Consider the following 18,894-nt stretch of genomic DNA (forward strand, 5'->3'; position numbering starts at 1 on the left):
TGGGTGTGACCCAAAAAGCAAAAAAAAAAAAGACATTTCTAGAAGCCCAACTGGGTCCTCCCTTTACCCCCAAACTCAGGCCACAGCAGCCATCCCTGGCAAGTGCATACAACTTCCAGCTCCTTTCTGGGACTGGTTCATTCTGTTCTTGCTATTTCTCCAAGAAGGGGTGTGGCCTGGAGCCAGGGGAGTCCCCCAACTTTTGACCTGGGGGGTCAGGTCTGTCTGAGGGCCAGACATGTTCGTTTCAAATCTTCATCCCAGCTGGTTTGTCCTCGAGGACCCTTGATGTGTGAAGTGAGCTGCTGGCTGTGGTTCTGGCCAGAATGGCATAGAGGAAGTGATGGGCTGTCATGGGCCAGAACTCAGGGCAGGAGGAAAGGCTGTGACTGGGTTCCCCCACTCACCAGACAGTGCTGGGGGGGTCTTAGGGGTTGTAGATGCTGTTCTTAATGTGCTCAGGAGAGAGACTGGTTAGAGCCTCTCTGCCCAGTGTGCAGGAGCCCCGCCTGGCAGTCTCCTGTCACACACACACACACACACACACACACACACACACACACACACTGCCAGTCATGACACCATCTGTGGCCAGACACCCAGGGACCTCTGTCAGAGGGAGTGGGGGCACCATGCCATTGGGCATGTGCGCCGCTCACTCCACTCCTTGAAGGTGGGGACAGACCCTGTGGCTGTATCACCATAGCTGCGACACCCATTCCTTTGTGCTTCGTTGGACACAGAGCAGCCACCAGCTACAAAATCAGCTTCAAGCTCAACCGTGCGGGACGCAGGGACGGGAAGAGAAGCAGGCAGACTTGCTGAGGCTGGAGGACAGTTGGGTCAGGAGTGACCGGCAGGACCTGAGATCCCCGTGCTCTTGACTTCTCTGTGGCCTGAAGAAAGGATCACCCAACTTGGATGGATCCTCCCTCAGGGCCACGAGGCCACCCAGGCCCTGTCCTGGATCCTAGAGGCATGGCCACTCCTGCCTCACCTAGCCTGTTGGATAGCTCCGGCCTGGGCCACCTCCCAGCACTCAGCCCTACTAAGGTAAGCCTGGGGGGAGCAGAGACCCTTCTCTCTCCCTCTCCCCTCCCAGCTCTGCTCCTGGGTCCATGTTGGGGCTCTGAACAGGAGACTTCAGCCCTGCTGTGGGGCTTGGGTGTAGGGCCAGACTTCTGTGCCTTCCTGGACTCAGAGGCCAAGAGACAGTAATGGCTTCACCCCAAGGAGCAGAGAGAGCAGCCCTGCAGGAGGGACACTGGATACCCCAGACAGACCCAATCTCTAATGGCTCCTTGCCTTCCTGAGGTCTGCTGGCACCCTATGAAGCCTTCCAGAGAGGAAGGAATATGCTTGGTCTCTGGATTTTTCCAGAACATGACGGGGTATTGGGTGCCTTCTGCTGCTCCATCATCCTAGCCAGAGGCCCAGGACCACCCCCTATCAAACCCACCATTCACTAGGGGGTTGCTAAGGGACCCTGAAGGTATGGGAAAGCTGGCCAAGGTCCTGGCTAGGATGGAAAGGCTCCAGAAGTTCCAGGGATCTGGGCAGGACATAGACTGACCAATCCTCCTTCCCCAGGAAGGAGCAGAAGATGGAGGGTTTGGTTTAAACTTATTGATATATTTGGGGGGCACACTTAGTGGTGCTGGGGGTGGAGACAACTCCCTTGTGGTGTTCTGGGGTCACTCTTGGTGGTGCTCTGGGGACCGCTTTGAGACTGAGACGGAACTTGGATTTTCTGCATCTAGAGCCGATTCTCGGCCCTTTGAGCTCTCTGCAACTTATTGGAGAGGTCGCAGTCTCTTTGTACCACATCAGAGGGTCTAAGCGCCCCTCTGTGACCCAGGGGCTGACTCTTCTGTAAGGGTGGGGTTTGAGTAGAGAAGCACAAACCTGACCCATGCATGACCCTGTGTTCCATTCAGGCACTGCAAGAACTCCAAGCATGAGTGACCGAAGGGGAAAAAAAAATCACTGGAGGGGCCGGAGCAATAGTACAGCGGGTAGGGCATTTGCCTTGCACACAGCTGACCTGGGTTCAATTCCCAGCATCCCATGTGGTTCCCCAGCACTGCCAGGAGTAATTCCTGAGTGCATAACCAGGAGTAACCCCTGAGCATTGCGGGGTGTGACCCAAAAAGAAAATAAATAAATAAATCATTGGAGGAGGCATGGCCATAGACAGTGGTGCTCAGGGGTCACCCCTGGTGGTGCTCACAGGACCACGCAGTGCTGGGTATCAAGTCTGTGACCCTGGGGATGGACCTGGAGGGTCCTCTAGTCCTGCTCTCTGAGCCATCTCCCAGGCCTAGAGGAGAAGCAAATTAATAGGAGCTTCCCTTCACTCTGGCCTTGGCAGCAAGATCAGCTTGTTTGGCTTTATTTTTATGCTACACCTGCCTATGCTCAGGGATCAGTCCTGGAGGGCTCAGGGTACCGTAGGGGGTATCAGGGATTGAAACCAGGTTGACCACTTGCAAGGCAAGTGCCTTATCTGTAATTCCTGCCATTGCAGCCCCCTCAAGATCAGCTTCATCCCCTTCACTAGGGGACACACAGCCTCTTCTTGGAGGCCTCCCGAGGGGGCATTCCGCCCCTCTCCACCACCCCACAGCCTAGGGGGCCTTGAATACCATTGTTGACTGTCTCAGACACTTTGGCAGGACTGATGTGGGGGAGATAAACCCCCAGGAACTGGCTCTGCTTTTCCTTAAAAAAGGGAGAGAGGGGCTGGAGCAATAGCACAGCAGGTAGGGCTTTTGCCTTGCATGTGGTCGACCGGGGTCCGATTCCCAGCATCCCATATGGTCCCCTGAGCACCGCCAGGAGTAATTCCTGATTCCAGAGCCAGGAATAACCCCTGCGCATTGCCAGGTGTGACCAAAAAAAGAAAAAAAAAAGAAAGGGAGAGTCCTTCACCTGCAGGCCAGACACGTCTGTGTGTGCCACTAAGTTCCAACACCTGACCCTGGCCTGCTCCGTGACACCTCCTACCTCTGTGCCAGGAGCTTGGCTTTCTGGAGACCTGCATTTCCATTCTGGCTAAGCCATTTGCCACTTGTGTGGGCTTTGAGCCTCAGCTTCTGTCCCAGACCCAATGGGCATCCTACTCCTTTCTTCCCAGGACTGTCTGCTGCTGCCAGGGGATAACGGGATGTTCTATCTCTCCATCTCTCCACAGGCAGCCGAGGCTCAGGCAGCTGCCTGGGTCCCCTTCCCCACGGTGGACATTCCAGACCATGCCCACTACACCCTGGGCACGGTCGTCCTACTGGTGGGGCTGACAGGGATGCTGGGCAACCTGACGGTCATCTATACCTTTTGCAGGTGTCTGATGGGCAGGGCTGTGGCTTGGGGGATGAGGGTGGTGGGCCAGGTGGAGACAGGGCAGAATTCAGGGTGAGAATGTGATGCCAGCTCAGCCGGGGACCTCCTGAAGCCAGTGAAGCCCTCAGTGCTCTCTTGCCCCCCCCTCAAGCTTCAGACCCAGAGCAGTGGCCACAAAGGACTCTGGGTAACTGAGTGTGATAACCGTCTGGGTTCTGGGGACATCCTGTTTGTGGGCTGTGTACTCAGAGGACACCCCTAGGACCCCTAAGATATCAGAGTCCTGCTCCCTACTCACCTCTGCCATCACCTGCCCCAGCGGATGGGCTTCTTCTTCTGCCCTGCAGGGTGCCCCTGAGTCAGGGTTTGCTCACAGCCCCGCAGCCAATGCCTGCAGCTCCTGCCCCCCTGGCCTGTTCAGAACTGACACTGAGACCAGAGAAGGAATCGCTCACTCCATTACCAATTTGCCTAAAGAGCTCTCGCTCCCCTCCCCTCCCCTCCCCTTCTCCTTTTTCGTTCTCTTGTTCTCCTTTCTTTCTTTCTTTCTTTCTTTCTTTCTTTCTTTCTTTCTTTCTCTTCTTTCTTTCCCTTCCTTCCTTCCTTCCTTCCTTTTTTCTTTTCTTTCTCTCGTTCTCTTCCTTCCTTTCTTTCTCTTGTTCTCCCCTCCCTCCCTCCCTCCCTCCCTCCCTCCCTCCCTCCCTCCCTTCCTTCTTCCTTCCTTCCTTCCTTCCTTCCTTCCTTCCTTCCTTCCTTCCTTTCTTTCTTCTCTTCTAGGCAATAGATAGGAAGCCTGGGCCACTCCTGGCAATACTCTTCTTACTGGTCCTGACAGTTTAGTGCTCTGGCCCACTGATGCAGCTTTGCTCAGGCCCAGCAGTGCTCATGGGGCCATGTGGGATTGGAAATTGAACTCAGGGCCTCATGTGCACACAACACGTGCTCCAGCCCTTTGAGCTGTCTGCCTCGCCCTGAAGCCTCAGTGTTTACACCTAGAAAATGGGAGATGGAGACAAAGAGGGATGAGGGCACAACCATCAGCTCCTCTGCTCCCCCACGCGCAGGGAGAAGACAGTAGTCAGCAGGGCGTGAGCCACAACGTGCTGGGTGAAGGGGATCACGGAGGGGGGCGGGAGCTCCCCAGGGAGGAAGGGAACTGAGAAGCTGGTGGAAAAGTTCTGTCTGGGTGTGTGGGAGAAGCGAGCCAAGAGATCTGGCCTGGAGGGGCTCAGGGAGATGCAGGCCAGGCCAGGGGGAGAGGGAGTTCGCACAGAGGGAGCCCAGAGAAGAGGAGAGGAAATGGACTGAGGCAAACAGCAGCCTCTGCCGGGCTGCCCAGACACGCTGTGTGGCCCCAGAGGGGCAGGGCAGGCCCTGCTGGGCAGCATGATGTGGTTCCTGTCCCACAGCTGCACCTGATTCCGTGTGCCCCGTACATGCGTGTGCATGGACCTGTGTGCACGTGCACATGTGTGCATGCAAGGCATGTGCCAGTGTATGTGTGTCTGTGTGTGTGTGTGTCTGTGTCTGTGTGTAAGAGAGAGAGTTGTCATGGCACAGACACCTCCCAACTGTGTCTGGCCTCCACAGGAGCCGGAGCCTACAGACACCCCCCAACATGCTCATCATCAACCTGGCGGTCAGCGACTTCCTCATGTGCTTCAGCCAGGCGCCCGTCTTCTTCGCCAGCAGCCTCTATAAGCGGTGGCTCTTTGGGGAGGCAGGTAGGCACTTGGGACTCCCTTGGGAGGAGGGAAGGGGAGATGCTGTAAATGGAGGTGCCCATGGGGGCGGGGAGCCTGGGGGACTGTGATTAGCTTCTCTTGGGCAGAGTGTGGGCCGCTGTCCTCAGTCCATGGTGTGACCCAGAGGACCTTGTGCCTGTGCACCTGCTTCCCGACCCCCCAAAAACCTGCTTCGTGGCAAGGAGAGGGGGAGGTGGGGGCCCTTGCCTGCCTTTCTTGAGAAGTGATGGCAGGAACTGAGAAGAACTGTCCCAGACCCCGCTTCCCTGGGAAGCTGATGGCTCCCTGCCCAGCACACTGAGCGCCAGTGCCCACAGGCTGCGAGTTCTATGCCTTCTGCGGAGCTCTCTTTGGCATCACCTCCATGATGACCCTGACGGCCATCGCGCTGGACCGCTACCTGGTGATCACACACCCACTGGCCTCCATCGGGGTGGTGTCCAAGCGGCGGGCAGGGCTGGTCCTGCTGGGAGTCTGGCTTTATGCCCTGGCCTGGAGCCTGCCCCCCTTCTTCGGCTGGAGTAAGTGGGTTGGTGCAACTGGGGGAGGAGAGAGACTGGGAGGACATGCTCAAGGGGCAGCAAGGGGGACTGGGAGGACTCCCGGTCTTGGTCAGAGAGGGCCACTGGGTCAGAGGGTCAGGGTTGTGGGACTGTCAGCAGCGGCGTCGCCTGCTTCTGGGGGCAGGAGACCCAGGATTCTGGTGGGTTCTGTTCCCCATAAGATTTGGTGAGTGGCCTTTGTCATCTCTCCCTGAGCTGGTGACCCTGCCAGGACCTGCTGCAAAGCTCCTCTCACTGCATGGGGAAAGGTTGGGATAGGGGCCAGTGTTTGGGGTGTCTGCGCCGCGGTGAAGCCTGAGCTCCCTGGCCTGGCTCCCAGGTGCCTACGTGCCCGAGGGGCTGCTGACCTCGTGCTCCTGGGACTACATGCGCTTCACACCGTCCTTCCGCGCCTACACGCTGCTCCTCTTCTGCTTCGTCTTCTTCCTGCCCCTGCTCGTCATCATCTACTGCTACATCTTCATCTTCAAGGCCATCTGGGAGACGGGCCAGTAAGCTGGAAAAAAAAGCTAGATGGTGCTGGGAGCCTCATCGGGATCCCCTAGGGTTCCCCTAGACCCCCTCCCACTCTACCCCCGTTGCACTCCTAACTTCAGACAAGCTTGCTGGGGGCCTAGAACTTGGCCAGGGATTCCAGGGCGGAGGGTGGAGCACCTGGAGACAGGACTTCAGAGAAGGTGCCTTTCGGCTGGGCAGCAGGCAGGGGGACCACAGATGCAGCTGGGCTGACATGACAGAGCCCTCTCTGGGAGCGGGGATGTCTGTGTCCCCGGGAGACTCACTTTGCCCACGGGGGCACAGATCCACGCCCCCCCCCCGTGCCCTCCCTTAGGGCTCTCCAGATGTTCAGAGTCCACGAGGGCGGCTGCGAGTTCCCGCAGCAGCGGCAGCGGCTGCAGAGTGAGTGGAAGATGGCCAAGATCATCCTGCTGGTCATCCTTCTCTTTGTGCTCTCCTGGGCGCCCTACTCCGCAGTGGCCCTGCTGGCCTTTGCCGGGTGAGTAGTGACTGGGGCTGGGGGTGGGAAGAGTAAGATGCCCTGAACAGCCACGGGGCTGGAGTGGAGCTACCCTGCCCCTGGACAGGCTCTGCTGAGCTGCTGGGGGTGCTACTGGGCCGTCTTGGACCTGGCTGATGGCCTGTGTCCCAGGTCCCACTGTCCCTCCTGGGGGCCTGGGGCACGTGGATCTTCCTGGGCCCTGGCTCCTGCATCACCCGGGCTATGGGTACACAGCATGGCGTGTTTCTCACCTCCTGCCCACCAGTTCTTTGTGGGTCGGGGCTGGTGGCTTGGGCAGCGACATGGACCTGCCATGGGTCAGACTCGAGGAGCACCCTGGAGGCAGCGAGAGCTGTTCATCCTGTGGTGTGGTTGGGTGGGCCATAGGCCTTGTCCTTGCATAGGAGCGCTCTGGTCCCTTCTTGGACCCGCCTGAAAAGTTCCTCTCCTCTGGGATAGCCAGGGAGTCGAGGGCATCAGAGGTGATCGTGGAGCGGGGCAAGGGCAGAGCTGAGCAGAGACCAGGGTCACTGTAAGTGAAGGGGCTGATGGCTGGCAGCGCAGTCTCCAAGGGACAGTGGGGCCTGGTGGACCCCCACCCAGCCTGGCCCACCTTCCCGGCATTCCTCCTTCAGCTGCTCCCCAGAACTTTGCTCCCCTCCGATCACAACTGTTGCAAGTGCTGCAGTCCCTCAGCAGGGTCGACTGAGTTGGGCTGGTTGGACCCAGACAGTCTGGGCATCCCCGAGGGCAGGATTCCCAGGAAGAAGGTTCCTGAGAGGGCAAGTGCACTGCGGAGTGTCTGGACCTCTCCAGGCAAGGTGACCCTTCCCCCGCCTTCTCTATGCTAGGTACTCTCATGTGCTGACGCCCTACATGAACTCAGTGCCTGCCGTCATTGCCAAGGCTTCTGCCATCCACAACCCCATCATTTATGCCCTCACGCATTCCAAGTACAGGTTTGGTGCCCTTCCCAACTCCCGAGGACCACCATCCTGCCAATGGGGCAGGGGCTGGTCATTCTTCCTGTCCAGGTCATTGCCCTGTGCATGTCGTGGGCAGGGGTTGCTAACAGGTGGGAGCAGCCACACACACGGGTGGAGGGGGGCAGGGGAGTGGGGTCTGGGACTGGTGTGTCCCCCTCTGCTGCCTGAGGGCTCAGCTTTAGAGAACATCTGTCTTCCCTGGGCAATGGGGCTGCCTGCCATGAGGGGGTTTTCAGTTCTTCCTTCTGCCTGGTGGTGTCAGTAACTGGCCATCCTCCCTGGTCAGCAGCAGCAAGCATCCCGGCCAGCTCAGAAGCTGTTCCAGGCAGCTCCATCCTAGAGAGGTGCCTGAGGCCAGTGCTGTGAGGGCTGGGATCCCCCCCCCCCAACCCCTCACTCACATACCTGCTGCCCTGTGAGTCTATCCATCACCTCCACCCCAGCATTGTCTCTCTGGCCTTAGCACTGTTGGACTCCCCCTGCCCATCCCAATGTCTCTCTGTCTTCACAGCCCCAAAGTCAGAGTGGGCCTTTCCCCACCCCGGTCCCTCTGTTCACCTTCAATGACCCCGTGTGTCCCTTCCCTGGCCCTAAGCAGGTGCATTGCCTCTGCAGAATGGCCATTGCCCAGTACCTGCCATGCCTGGGGCTGCTGCTGGGGGTGTCGGGCCAGCAGCCCCGCCTGTACACCAGCTACCGCTCCACGCACCGCTCCACGCTGAGCAGCCAGGCCTCGGACCTCAGTTGGGCTTCCGGGTGCAGGCGCCAAACGTCCCTGGGCTCTGAGACTGAGGTGGTAAGGATGCTGGGCTCTCACGGACATGGTACCTGGCTGTCCCTTCCTCACCCGGGTTGGGCAGTGTGTGCGTGCGTGTGTGTGTGTGTGTGTGTGTGTGTGTGTGTGTGTCTGTCTGTCTGTCTGTGTGTCTGTATGGGTACAAAGGAGTGCCTCTGAGATCCAGGCACCCTCAGCCCTTGGGGCAGCTGGCAGGAAGAGTTCCCCACAAGGTACTCACAGTCTTTCAAGACATTGTCCCCTCTGTCAGGCAGACTCTCGGGCCAGAGCGGTGACAGGTTGGCCCAAGCTGACTTACCCTAGTATAGACCAATATTTTATGAATTAGAAATAAATGATTTTTTTTGATCCACACCTGGCAATGCTCAGGGTTTAGTCCTGGCTCTGTGCTCAGGAATTACTCCTGAAGGGTCTTAGGAGACCATCTGGGGTGCCAGGGATTATACCTGGGTTGGTCCCTAAATTAAAAAAAAAATTTAGGATGATTTTGGACCAGAGATATAGTACAGAGAATAGGACATTTGCCTTGCACCAGCTAACCTGAATTTAATCCCCAGTGCCCCATGTGCCCTGAAGTGGATGCCTGGAGTGATCCTTTGGGTGTGGCCCAAAGACCATAAATGAATAAATAAAAAAAAAGATGAGCTTTCCTGGCCCTCGCCAGGTGTCCAGCACACAGGAGGCGCTCTCATTCCCTTTCTCTCAGCATGAAGCCTCCAGGGACCCCCAGGCTGCAGCAGGACTGCTGGCCAGCACATACCTCCTCCATGTCCTGCTGTGCAGGTCCCTGGCCTTCTCTGAGCCCCTGCGGCCTCCTTGAAAGGGAGAAGAGTCACCTTTCTCTCTAAAATGGGCTAGGGCAGTTCTGAGAGCCACTGTCAGCTCTGGGAGCCTCTAGCCTCCAGCCTCTGGTGCTGTGCCACCTCTCGATGTCCCCAGGAGAGCTCACTGCCCTGTGAGCTTCTGTCGCCAGCTGCCCTTCTCACTGGTTCAAGCTTCAGGGTCCACCAACCTCCTCCACAGTTGCTTACCCAGCAGCCCCTGCCCAGGGGTCTCTATTGGGGGCTGAGGGAGGAGCTGCCGTAGGTCCCTTCTCTGCACCGTTCTCAGGAGTGATGACAAGGAGTGAGTCTTACCTGGGAACAGAGGCCTAGACCCTCCTGAGGCTCCCGCCAGCAGTTCCGTGCACACACTGACACCCCATCTCCCAGCACAAGCACCCAGAGTACCCTCACAGTAACTGCACTGTGGGGAGACAGAGAAGGGCCTCGTGGGGGTAGGGTGGGCAGGGAACAAGCCTGTCTTGCATCCCACGTGACTCTCATCTGCTCCAGGCCTGGACAGACACCGAAGCTGCTACGGTGTGGGGGGCCATGAGTGGAAGATCCCACTGTGCCCAGGGCCTGGAGGACTTGGAAACCAAGGTCCCTCACGAACTCCCAGGACTGGATGCCGAGGATCTTGGGAAGGTGATTGGGCCTGGCACCTGTCAATCTGCACTAGGGTGGGGACAATGGACAAGTAGCTCTGGAAGTACCCCCAAAGGGGGCTTGTTCTGGGGTCCTGAAAGCCCCCTTCCCCACGTCTCCCAGCCTTCCCTTGACCACCTCAAGGCCCGGGGGTCACTGTCACTGCTGATGCTATGCACAGGCATGGCCAGGGAGGTGCTGAGAGTGCATGGGATTGTGTGTCCCCGGAGCTGATGAACGCCATGTGAGGATGGGTACATGTGCGTCAGTGTGTGACCGTGAGGGGATGGGATATGCCGTGGCAGAGTGTCACTAGGCCTGTGTGACGCTGTAACTGTGACCCCTAAGCCATGGAAGGAACCGTGCGTCAGTATGTCTGCTCTAAACCGTGTGTGTGTGTGTGTGTGTGTGTGTGTGTGTGTGTGTGTGCGTGCGCATGGAGGTGAGTGATTGGAGGCTGGACATACCTGGGTGGGGGTGTGTGTTTGTGCTTGCTGTGAATGCCCAGAGATTAGGCTGTCACCCAGAATACTCGCGGCTATTAAAAGAAGCCCAGCTGTCAGCCCAAGTGTCTGTGGGTCGGAATGCCGGTGGTGATGAGAGAAGGCCGGGTCTGGAACGCTGGCAATGCCACACACACAGGGCTGGAAACTGCCTTCTCCTGACCTGATACTCCTGCCCCTTCACTTCTACATGGAACCGCCAGGTCCTCTGGACCCCCAGATGGCTGGAGGATTGACCCACATTGGGCTCGGTTGAGTTCATTCCCAAGGACTTTCCTGTATGCCTTCCCCAAGGCAGCTCTGTCTCTATCCCAGGCAGGGAAAACCCCAGGCTGTTATGAAGCCCCTTCTCCAGCATCCCCAATTCTGGGAGCAATACTCCCCTCATGTTCCAGCTGCAGGGACAACCCCCTTTCCTGCCCTGAGCCCAAACTCTGCATAGCCACTACCCCCCATCCTCCAGTGCAAGCCAAGCAGGTCCAAGTCAGCCTTCAGGAGCCACACAGGGCCTTCTGGATGTTGCGTGCATGCGTGCGTGCGTGTGTGTGTGTGTGTGTGTGTGTGTGTGTTGCGGGGGGGTATGGGGCACTGGGTGGAGAGGGAAGTGCATGGACAGTCCCTAGTCACAAGTACTGAGCACTGTCATCAATGAGCACATGCTAAGAGCAGAGGCCAGTCTCCAAGGGGGGAGTCTCAGTCTGGGCTGTCTTTAGGGTTCCCAGATAGGACTCCAGCGGGGGCGCGGGGGGCAAATGAAAGACCTACAGAAGGGTGCTAAGAAGGGTTGGGTCAGCTTGGTTGTGACTGCCGAAGGACAGGATGACTGGAACGAGTCAGAGGGAGGAGGCTGGAGAAGCAGAGCTGGAGGCCAGGCTGCAAACTAGGCCCGCAACTAGCAGAGCCAGATCACCAGATCTGGGCGATGGGGCAGAGGCATCAAGAGGAGTGGACGTGGATGGTGGGGGGCGAGGACCAGCTCAGGGGTCATCCCAGGGAGGCATCTGGCAGACAGCCACAGACACGGCCGGCCCCACCCTCCAGGCCACATCGCGACACGGCCAGGACACCAGCTGACCTTTCCATGTCCCCTCCCTTCCCACTCTGGGATCCTCCACTCAGAGGTCAGGGGGAGCCGGTTCCCAGTGGACACAGACCTGTGCTACTTGTTTGCAGACCAAGGGGCTGCTCCCCAGCCTGGAGTCAAGGATGTAGGGCATCGCCTCTCTTCCGAGACGCCCAGCTCCCCCGGGGCCCTGCGACGCACACACTCTGATCCCGGATTGCGAGCACAGCCCCGCACCACCAAACACCTGCCCTGCTGAGCGGTTCGCACCCACTTCTCATCTCAGCAGCTTGAAGCCTCGGATCCCCGCAGCACCGGAGCTGGGGCTCCCTGCAGTCGCTGCCTCTCCTCGGCTGCTGTGAGCTCTGATTGTCCCAGCGAGGACAATGGGGATGGCTCTGCAGGACACGCCAGCAATTTCTGAGCCGCCTCTGTCCCTGGGTTGGGCATCACCCGTGCGTGGCTCAGGAAGGCTGGCACCACCTCCCTCGCCGCTGCCAGTGGAAACCAGGCACAGATAAATGCTTCCTGTGCCGGAGGAAACCATTACCCACCCCTGCAGCCGATGCCCCCTGCGACCACACTCTTGCGTACACACACTCCCTTTGCATGTGCTCCAAGCACGTCTGTGTACACCACACATGTGCCGTGTGTCCAAGGAGCATCTCGGGGCATTTCAGGCTCTGGCAAGCACTAGGAAAATAAAAGGCAGAAATTTCCTCCAATAAGCGTGGGCTCTACCTACGGTGGCATAGCGAGACTGGCCTCTGCTGCCCAGTGTGTCCCTTCCTCTGGTCCCCTGTCCCCCACCTTGTCACGGTCACTCCTGAAGCCCTCCACTTCCAACTACAAGGGGCAACAGGGTAAGAGTGGGGACAAAGACTAGGCTTGCCCTCATCCCAGCTCTTCATGAGCTGTGGGTATCAGGAAGCATCTTCCCACCCAGTCTGTGGGTACCAGCTGCTCTCGGACTGCCCTGGGGCCTCCCAGGGGAGGCAGATGGTGGGAGGCCGGCCTTCCCCTTTAAGAGGCATCCTTCGCCTACCCCTCCCTTTCTCCAGAGGCAGCAGCAGGCGGTGCCCAAGTCCAGAGAAAGAGGCTGCAGCTCCAGGTACAGCCTAGTCCTGGTGGGCGGGGGGGGGGGGGGGTCCGGCTTCTACCCAGGAGACCCCAGCCAGGTGGCTCCCCCTTTTTTTCTCCCTTACTACTCATACTCTACAGCTGGGTCCTCCCGGGCCTGGCTAGGCAGACATGCCTAGGAAAGAGGGTAGACTGCAGCCAGGATGGACGGCAGGGGAATGATGCAGGGGAGAATTCCTGAGAGGGCAGGGGAAGGGTCGGGGCGCCTGCTTCCCGGTGAAGGAAAGAACACAGTGTGCTAGGCAGGAGGTGTCTGGAGTGGGGGGGTCATTCCTTGTGGTACTCTGAGTGCTGGATGCCACCAGGGCGAGACCCAGTAGTTGGGGGTGGGGGGGCATTGCCAGGGAACTAACCCAGGGACTACTGCAGGCGAGGCCTGCGGCACAGCCCTCTGTGCTCTCTCCCTGCTCCCCCACTCGACATTCCTGTGACTCTGTGCAATGCCCTTAAGCCCCTGTGTTGTGGGGACCTCCTCCTACCACCCACATTGTATAGGCCAAGCCCAGGGCACGAGGCTGAAACCTAAAAGTCAGAGAATCATTTGTCCTCAAGCCGGTACTGAATCCTCGGGGTCCAGCCCAGAGTGCCGCCCCTTCCCCAGGCAGAGAACAGGTGCTCAAGCCTCAGTTTCCCCGGTTTCCACCAGAAAGGAGCTTGATCCACCTGTTGGCCATCCAGGGCCTGATGTCTCTCCTGGGGAAGGATCTTGGCACAGTCCACGGGGGCAGGAGAGCCGAGGGGCCTCAGCCCCCACCCAGAACACCCTGTCTCTGGATTAGGGGTTGAACACGCTGCACACAGCTCCCCTCCCTGCTTTCCTGTCCCGAGTCCCAGCAGCTGAGCAAATGGCATCTCCTCCCCTCCTCCCTGGCCCTAACCATTCCTGTGTAAAGGGCATGGGGGCCTGGCGCGCACTGCTGGCAGCTGGAGCTTTCCATGCTGCTGTCAACTTTTCCAGAACACAAACGAGGCGGCAGAGCCAGGAATAACTGCTGGGCCCCAGAGGGTCTGGAGGGGCCGGGCCTGCCCTGAACCTGCTTTCAGACTCGATGCCGACAAGTACAGGGAGGGCCCACTGCTCCCCCAACTGGGGCTGGCATTGGTCAGTGTCGGAGGCCTAGGAAACCTGTTATCTGGCACTCGTCCCCTCTGACTGAGCCCCAGTTCCCGCGGGCCTTGGTTCATCACCTGTGTGACCTTGGAGAAGTCACTGAACCTCTCTGAGCCTTGGTTCCTGCGGGCCCAGGAGGCAGCTGCCTCTCAGGATGGGATCACGGCATGAAGGGCCAGGAGCTGAACTTGGCTCTGCCCAGAGCTGCTGCTATCGTTACGATGATCTTTATGGCTGGACAGTCCTTGGGCCCCCTGCCAGTCTCCTGAGCAACTAGAGGCTCAGCGCCGTTCTCAGCAGCAGCAGGACTCCACACTGGGTGAGGCACACCTGCAGGGGTCTCACAGGAAGCCAGTCCCAGAGCCCCCGCAGGAGCTGGGGAGAAGTTGCAGTGGCCGGGACACTTGCCACGCACACAGCCGACCCCAGTTAGACCCCCAGCATTCATATGGTCCCCCAAATGTCGCCAGGAGTAAGCCCTGAGCACCATGACGTGTGGCCCCCAAACCCATCCAGTCTCCCCCCAAAAGAAGAGAAAGCCCAAGCCCCTGCCCATGCTTTTCTGAGCAGAGGAGTGGATGGGGCTGGGCCGGGAGGGGGCACAGCTGAGCCCTCAGGAGGAGAGAGGAAGCCAGGCCGCTGGGACATTATCACTAACCTGGCCCGTCCCCTCTCCTGCGTCCTGGAAAGGGGGTGCCGGCTGCTGGACACCCTCCCCAGGGGCTATATTAGCCTCGTGAGTCACAGAGGACCGGCTGGGAGGCCGCGGGCGGGCGGGCCCAGTGTAGGGTTACAGTCCATTTATGGGCGCAGCGGAGGGCAGATATCAGTGTCGATGACATTCATTCCCAGCTATTCTTAGGAGCCGCTTGGAGCGGGCCAGGCAGCGAGGGACGAGGGACGGAGCAGGCAAGGCCTGGGGTCGGGGCAGGGTGAGGTCGGGGCTGGGACGCAGGTGCCCGAGAACCCTCTCACTCCACTCCTCTCGCCTGTCCACAGAGGTGACCGCACTCCGCACCAGCATGTCCTACAGCGTGACCCTCACCGGCCCCGGGCCCTGGGGCTTCCGCCTGCAGGGGGGCAAGGACTTCAACATGCCCCTCACCATCTCGCGGGTGAGTGTGCTGCGCCTGTGACCCACCCCAGGGACAGGGCACAGCCGAAGGAGGCAGGTGTGTCTGTCCGACTACCCTCTCCGGGGCTGTCAGCAAGTGTCCATTCCTATTTCAGGGTGGGGGGCTGGATCAGAGCCCACCAGACAGCAACAGTCTCAGACCCCTGGTTGCTCCACTGAGTGGACCAGGCAGTCATGGGTGTGAAATGTTCCAAACATGGAGTGAGCTTCAGGCCCTGGAGGAAAGGCTGAGCAGGGGATAAGAGCCTTCTTCATCCCTTCCCTGGTCGGGTGGGCTCAGGGTTACCCCCGGAGCATGGCACAGCTCCGCAAAATGGACAGCAACTTGGGGAGAGAGCAGCCTTACCGAAGGGCGAGCGGGAGGGCAGGCGGACAGAGGGAGACAGTGCGGGCCGGTGGCCAGGCTCAAGGCTGTGCTGATTACGTGCGCTCCAGCCTGGCTCAGCCCTGAGCCCAGATAGCGGCCTCCTCTGTTCCCTGGCTTCCAGACTCTGCCGCCTCGGGCTGGGACTCGCCCCCTCGCCCTGCTCTGTCTGCCTCTCCCGCGTCTCGTGCCCCCTGGGAGCCTAGGGAAATGGTCCGTGGGTTCGTACTCTCTGATCTGACACTGCTTGACGGGAACACACTGAATTCTGGAGGCTGTCTGAGCAACTCTCTGGCCTCAGGAGACCCCAGAGCCCGGAGGCGAGATGCTAGACCTGCCCGAGAGGAAGCCCTTTCTGAGAAGGGACTTGGTTTTCAGCACGGCCGGGTGCCCCCGAGACAGCCCGAGCTGAGGACAGAGCAGGTGTTCGGGCGTTCTTGGTCAAGTACAGGATTTCCCAGCAGCTCCGGCAGGGCAGAGGCCGAAGGTGGCAAGGCTCAGGGTGACTGTGAGCTGCTGAGGGCGAAGACAGTCCCTGGCTGGGAGGTAAGACTGAGGTGGAGTCCTCTCCTCTCAGCACTGCCCTGAGTGCAGGGGCCAGGCTGACGCTGCCCGTTTATCCCTGTACTGTCTGGGTGGCTGTCCACCCAGAGATAAGAAGACAGCATCTGGCCTTCCTCCCTCCCTCCCTCTGTTCCTTCCTTCCTTCCTTCCTTCCTTCCTTCCTTCCTTCCTTCCTTCTTCTTTCCTTTCTTCTTCCTCCTCCCTTCCTCCCTTTCTTTCTCCGTTCTCTTCATTCTCTTTCTCTCTCCCTCCCTTCCTCCCTTCCTTCCTTCCTTCCTTCCTTCCTTCCTTCCTTCCTTCCTTCCTTCCTTCCTTCCTTCCTTCTTCTCCTTTCTCTCTTTATCTCTCCCCATCTTTCTCTCCAACTCACTATTTTGTTTTATTTTATTTAAATTTTGGGCTACACATGTGGCTCTGCTCAGGGCTTACTCCTGGATCTGTCCTCAGTGATCACTCCTGGCAGGGCTCAGGGTTCCCTATGGGGTACCGGGGATGGAACCCAGGTTGGCCAAGTGCAAGGCAAGCCCCTCCTACCTGCTGTACAGTCAATCCAGACTGCCTGTGTGTCTCTCTTTCTCTCTTCTGTCTCTGTCTCTCTTACTTTCTTGTGCTTGGGCCTTTCTCAGCACTCGCTCCAGGCTGTGGTTGGTGCTCAGGGGACCATGTTGTGCCAGGTTGAACGGTGACTCCAGCCCTTCGAGCTGCCTCTCCAGAGGGCGAGTTTCTTCTCTCCCGCAGGAAGACTAGTCTGGGGGGCAAAGGCAGAGTCAAGAGGGACGGTCAGCGGGTAGAGGGCAGGATGCAGCAGGCTGAAAGATGGTTGACTGAGGGTGAAGGAAGTGGACATCTGTGCTGTGCTGAGGTGCGGTCTTAGCTGTGGGGACTTGGGGGACCCTATGGAGCAGCAGCCGTGGAATCAGCACAACCCTCTGTGCTCGCCTTCCTTCTGCTGGCGTTCTGGCTCACGCTGCCCGGAGTCTCCACCCCCCAGTTTCTAGCTGTCCTGAAGAGTGAGAGTCTGACGATCTGGGTCCATGTGGCCTTCGCATCCCTCAGCCCTCCTGGTCACGCAGAAGGCAGGGCCCCTCCCCTTGCTCTCTCGACTCACCCACTGGGTCCCTCGGAGCCCCACCAGTCTCCGGGATTCCTGCTGGAGCTCCCTGCCATGTCAGTGGGGAGAAACACACCCCTGCTGAGCAGCACCCAGGATAGCCAGTGATCTCACCCAGGCTCAATGCACCACCTGGTCCCGGCCAGCCTGGGGCTTAAATTGCACCACGGAGGCCTTTAGCTGCAGCACGGAGGCCTTTAGCTGCATGGAAGAATGTCCTCACTACTAGGAGGGGTGTTTGGGGATGTGCTGGAGCCAATGACTGGGGGCGGGGGAACTTTTAAAAATAGAACCTGAAGCTTAGGCCGAGCATCGGGGGATGGGCAGAATGGTCTGTCGGCCACCTTCAGGGGCACAGACCACATGACCCAGGCCGTGAAGTGAGCTGGACAGGGCACTGGGTCTCCCCTGGACCTGAAGCACCTTTTCTTTTTCTTTTTAAAGCCTTTTCTATTGAATCACTGTGAGATAATTGTTCATGACTCAGTCATACAATGTTCGAACACCCCTCTCTCCACCAGTGCACATTTCCCATCACCCGTGTCCCCAAATTTCCCTCCCACTTCCATGGAGCATATGGTGCCAGGGACGGAACTCCTGCATCCAAAACGTGCACTCCAGTCCATTAAGTCATCTTCCAGGTCCTGGGTCATCAGATCCCATGTGGCTTCTGATGGCTGGGACCTGGGTGTCCCAGCTCAGTGCTGCAGGCCTGGCCTACCTGCCTGCCCTCCCACCAGGCCTGTGGTCTTTCCTGCTGCCCCTAACACCCCCCTCCCCGCCACTCCCTGCTGCCCCCCTCAGGGGGATGCAGTCCCAAAGTTCTCGGAAGGACCATTCCTTCCATCGGTCCATACCCCAGTCCCCAAGGTGAGCCACTGACCACCCAAGCACCTCTGGGTGACCAGGGCCTCTGCCACAGGGTCCTACCCGCGTCTTGCAGTGGGGGTATTAGCAAAAGCTGGACTGCTCCTTCTTCCAGGGAGCCTCGCCACAGGCAGGCCCTTGGGTCCCTGATGGGGGTCCGGCAGCCAGGGCTGGGGTAGCCTCCCACTGCGCAGCCGCCTGAGCTCACATCAGCACATCCTCTGCCGCTAAGCTGTACCCTCACCTCCTGGGCTAGTGGAGCGGCAACCAGTAGCAAACGAAGGGTCTGTCACCTGCAGGCTGGGTGGGAGCCCACCAGCCCCCCCGGCACCAACCTTTGGCAACAGCAACCACCCCTCCAGGCCTCCAGGCCTCTGTGGGTGGGAAACGCCTCCATTGATCCCAGACAGGTGCAGCTGGGCCTGCAACTCGAGCTGCCCCCTCACAGCAACCCTCCCAGGGCTCCAGGAAGTGGGGGAGGGGTGGGAGCAGTTTCCAAGTCCAGTCCCCAGGCCTGGCCAGAGCAAAGGCCTGAGGCCAGGGCCACAGTCAGGGCTTAGCGCCCCCACCCCCCCACCCCTCGGGGTGCATGCAGTCACCCGGTATGGCAGGAAAGGGGTTTGGCCTTGTTTCCTGTTGTGGCCATCTCACTTTTGGAAGTCAAAGCCCAGGCAGGATGGACCCGCCAAGGAGCACTGTGGAAGCCTGTGGGAGCCTGGGGATGTGGCCAGGCTGAGTCTAGGTCCAGGGCGGGCCTATCTCTCTGCTCTGAGGCCCCCACCCCCTATCAGGCTGGATTGGGGTCTCAGCGCGGAAGCCCCTGCCCCTTTGCTTGGTGTCGGTTCGCGGGGACACAGAGACCAGAGGGCCCCCTGGGAGAGGGAGGCGCACAGGCGGAGACTATTCTGGGGCATCCGTGCTGACGATTCCTGGAATTCTGAGGCCACTGGAGCAGGCTGTGCTGGTTCTTGGGCAGCACCTCCCAGTGCTGACAGACTTTGCTGTTTATAGCTGCGCTGAAGGTCAGGTAAGCCTCCCCCAGGGCAGCGGAGAGATAACAGCCCACGGCAGTGCATTCTTTGGGGACCCCCACACCCATCCCACCCCATTCATTTCTTCAGACTTTCCTGACTCCTCC

General features: G+C 59.2%; 2 protein-coding genes and 1 long non-coding RNA gene across 6 annotated transcripts in view; 2 read left to right on the forward strand and 1 right to left on the reverse strand.

Moving 5' to 3' along the window:
• The first annotated feature begins 921 nt into the window (after positions 1 to 921).
• On the forward strand, positions 922 to 11,685 carry OPN4 (opsin 4). The gene is made up of 10 exons (XM_056130507.1): positions 922 to 1,053; positions 3,194 to 3,346; positions 4,904 to 5,063; positions 5,402 to 5,605; positions 5,967 to 6,138; positions 6,480 to 6,644; positions 7,499 to 7,606; positions 8,249 to 8,429; positions 9,764 to 9,898; positions 11,575 to 11,685. Exons 1-10 carry the CDS (start codon positions 922 to 924, stop codon positions 11,611 to 11,613), a joined length of 1,449 nt encoding a protein of 482 aa, XP_055986482.1. The 3' UTR covers positions 11,614 to 11,685.
• LOC130038663 (uncharacterized) lies at positions 4,218 to 11,640 on the reverse strand. Its single transcript, XR_008794749.1, has 3 exons — positions 11,550 to 11,640; positions 5,995 to 6,143; positions 4,218 to 4,331 (listed from the first exon to the last, which is right to left on the reverse strand). It is a non-coding gene; the product is annotated as an uncharacterized LOC130038663 (long non-coding RNA).
• An 855-nt stretch (positions 11,686 to 12,540) lies between the features above and the next one.
• Positions 12,541 to 18,894, forward strand: part of LDB3 (LIM domain binding 3) — a 72,885-nt gene continuing 66,531 nt past the window's right edge. For 3 of the 4 annotated variants that reach the window (XM_056130475.1, XM_056130472.1, XM_056130474.1), the window contains exons 1-2: positions 14,590 to 14,624; positions 14,715 to 14,830. In XM_056130475.1, coding sequence (XP_055986450.1) covers positions 14,738 to 14,830 — 93 coding nt within the window. In that variant the 5' untranslated portion in view covers positions 14,590 to 14,624; positions 14,715 to 14,737. Of the gene's footprint in view, positions 12,576 to 14,589; positions 14,625 to 14,714; positions 14,831 to 18,894 lie in introns of those variants that run through there. The other variant, XM_056130473.1, reaches the window with a different exon arrangement.

This window comes from Sorex fumeus, unplaced genomic scaffold, assembly GCF_029834395.1.
Source record: "Sorex fumeus unplaced genomic scaffold, SorFum_2.1 ptg000078l, whole genome shotgun sequence".
In the NCBI taxonomy this organism is placed as follows: domain Eukaryota; kingdom Metazoa; phylum Chordata; class Mammalia; order Eulipotyphla; family Soricidae; genus Sorex; species Sorex fumeus.

Excerpts from the sequence above, each read along its gene's own strand:
- OPN4 (XM_056130507.1), top strand. The coding sequence starts at position 922 with ATGGATCCTCCCTCAGGGCCACGAGGCCACCCAGGCCCTGTCCTGGAT. Across the intron at positions 5,606-5,966 it reads GCCCCCCTTCTTCGGCTGGA|GTGCCTACGTGCCCGAGGGG; the intron begins GTAAGTGGGTTG and ends CCTGGCTCCCAG. Across the intron at positions 9,899-11,574 it reads ATGCCGAGGATCTTGGGAAG|ACCAAGGGGCTGCTCCCCAG; the intron begins GTGATTGGGCCT and ends ACTTGTTTGCAG.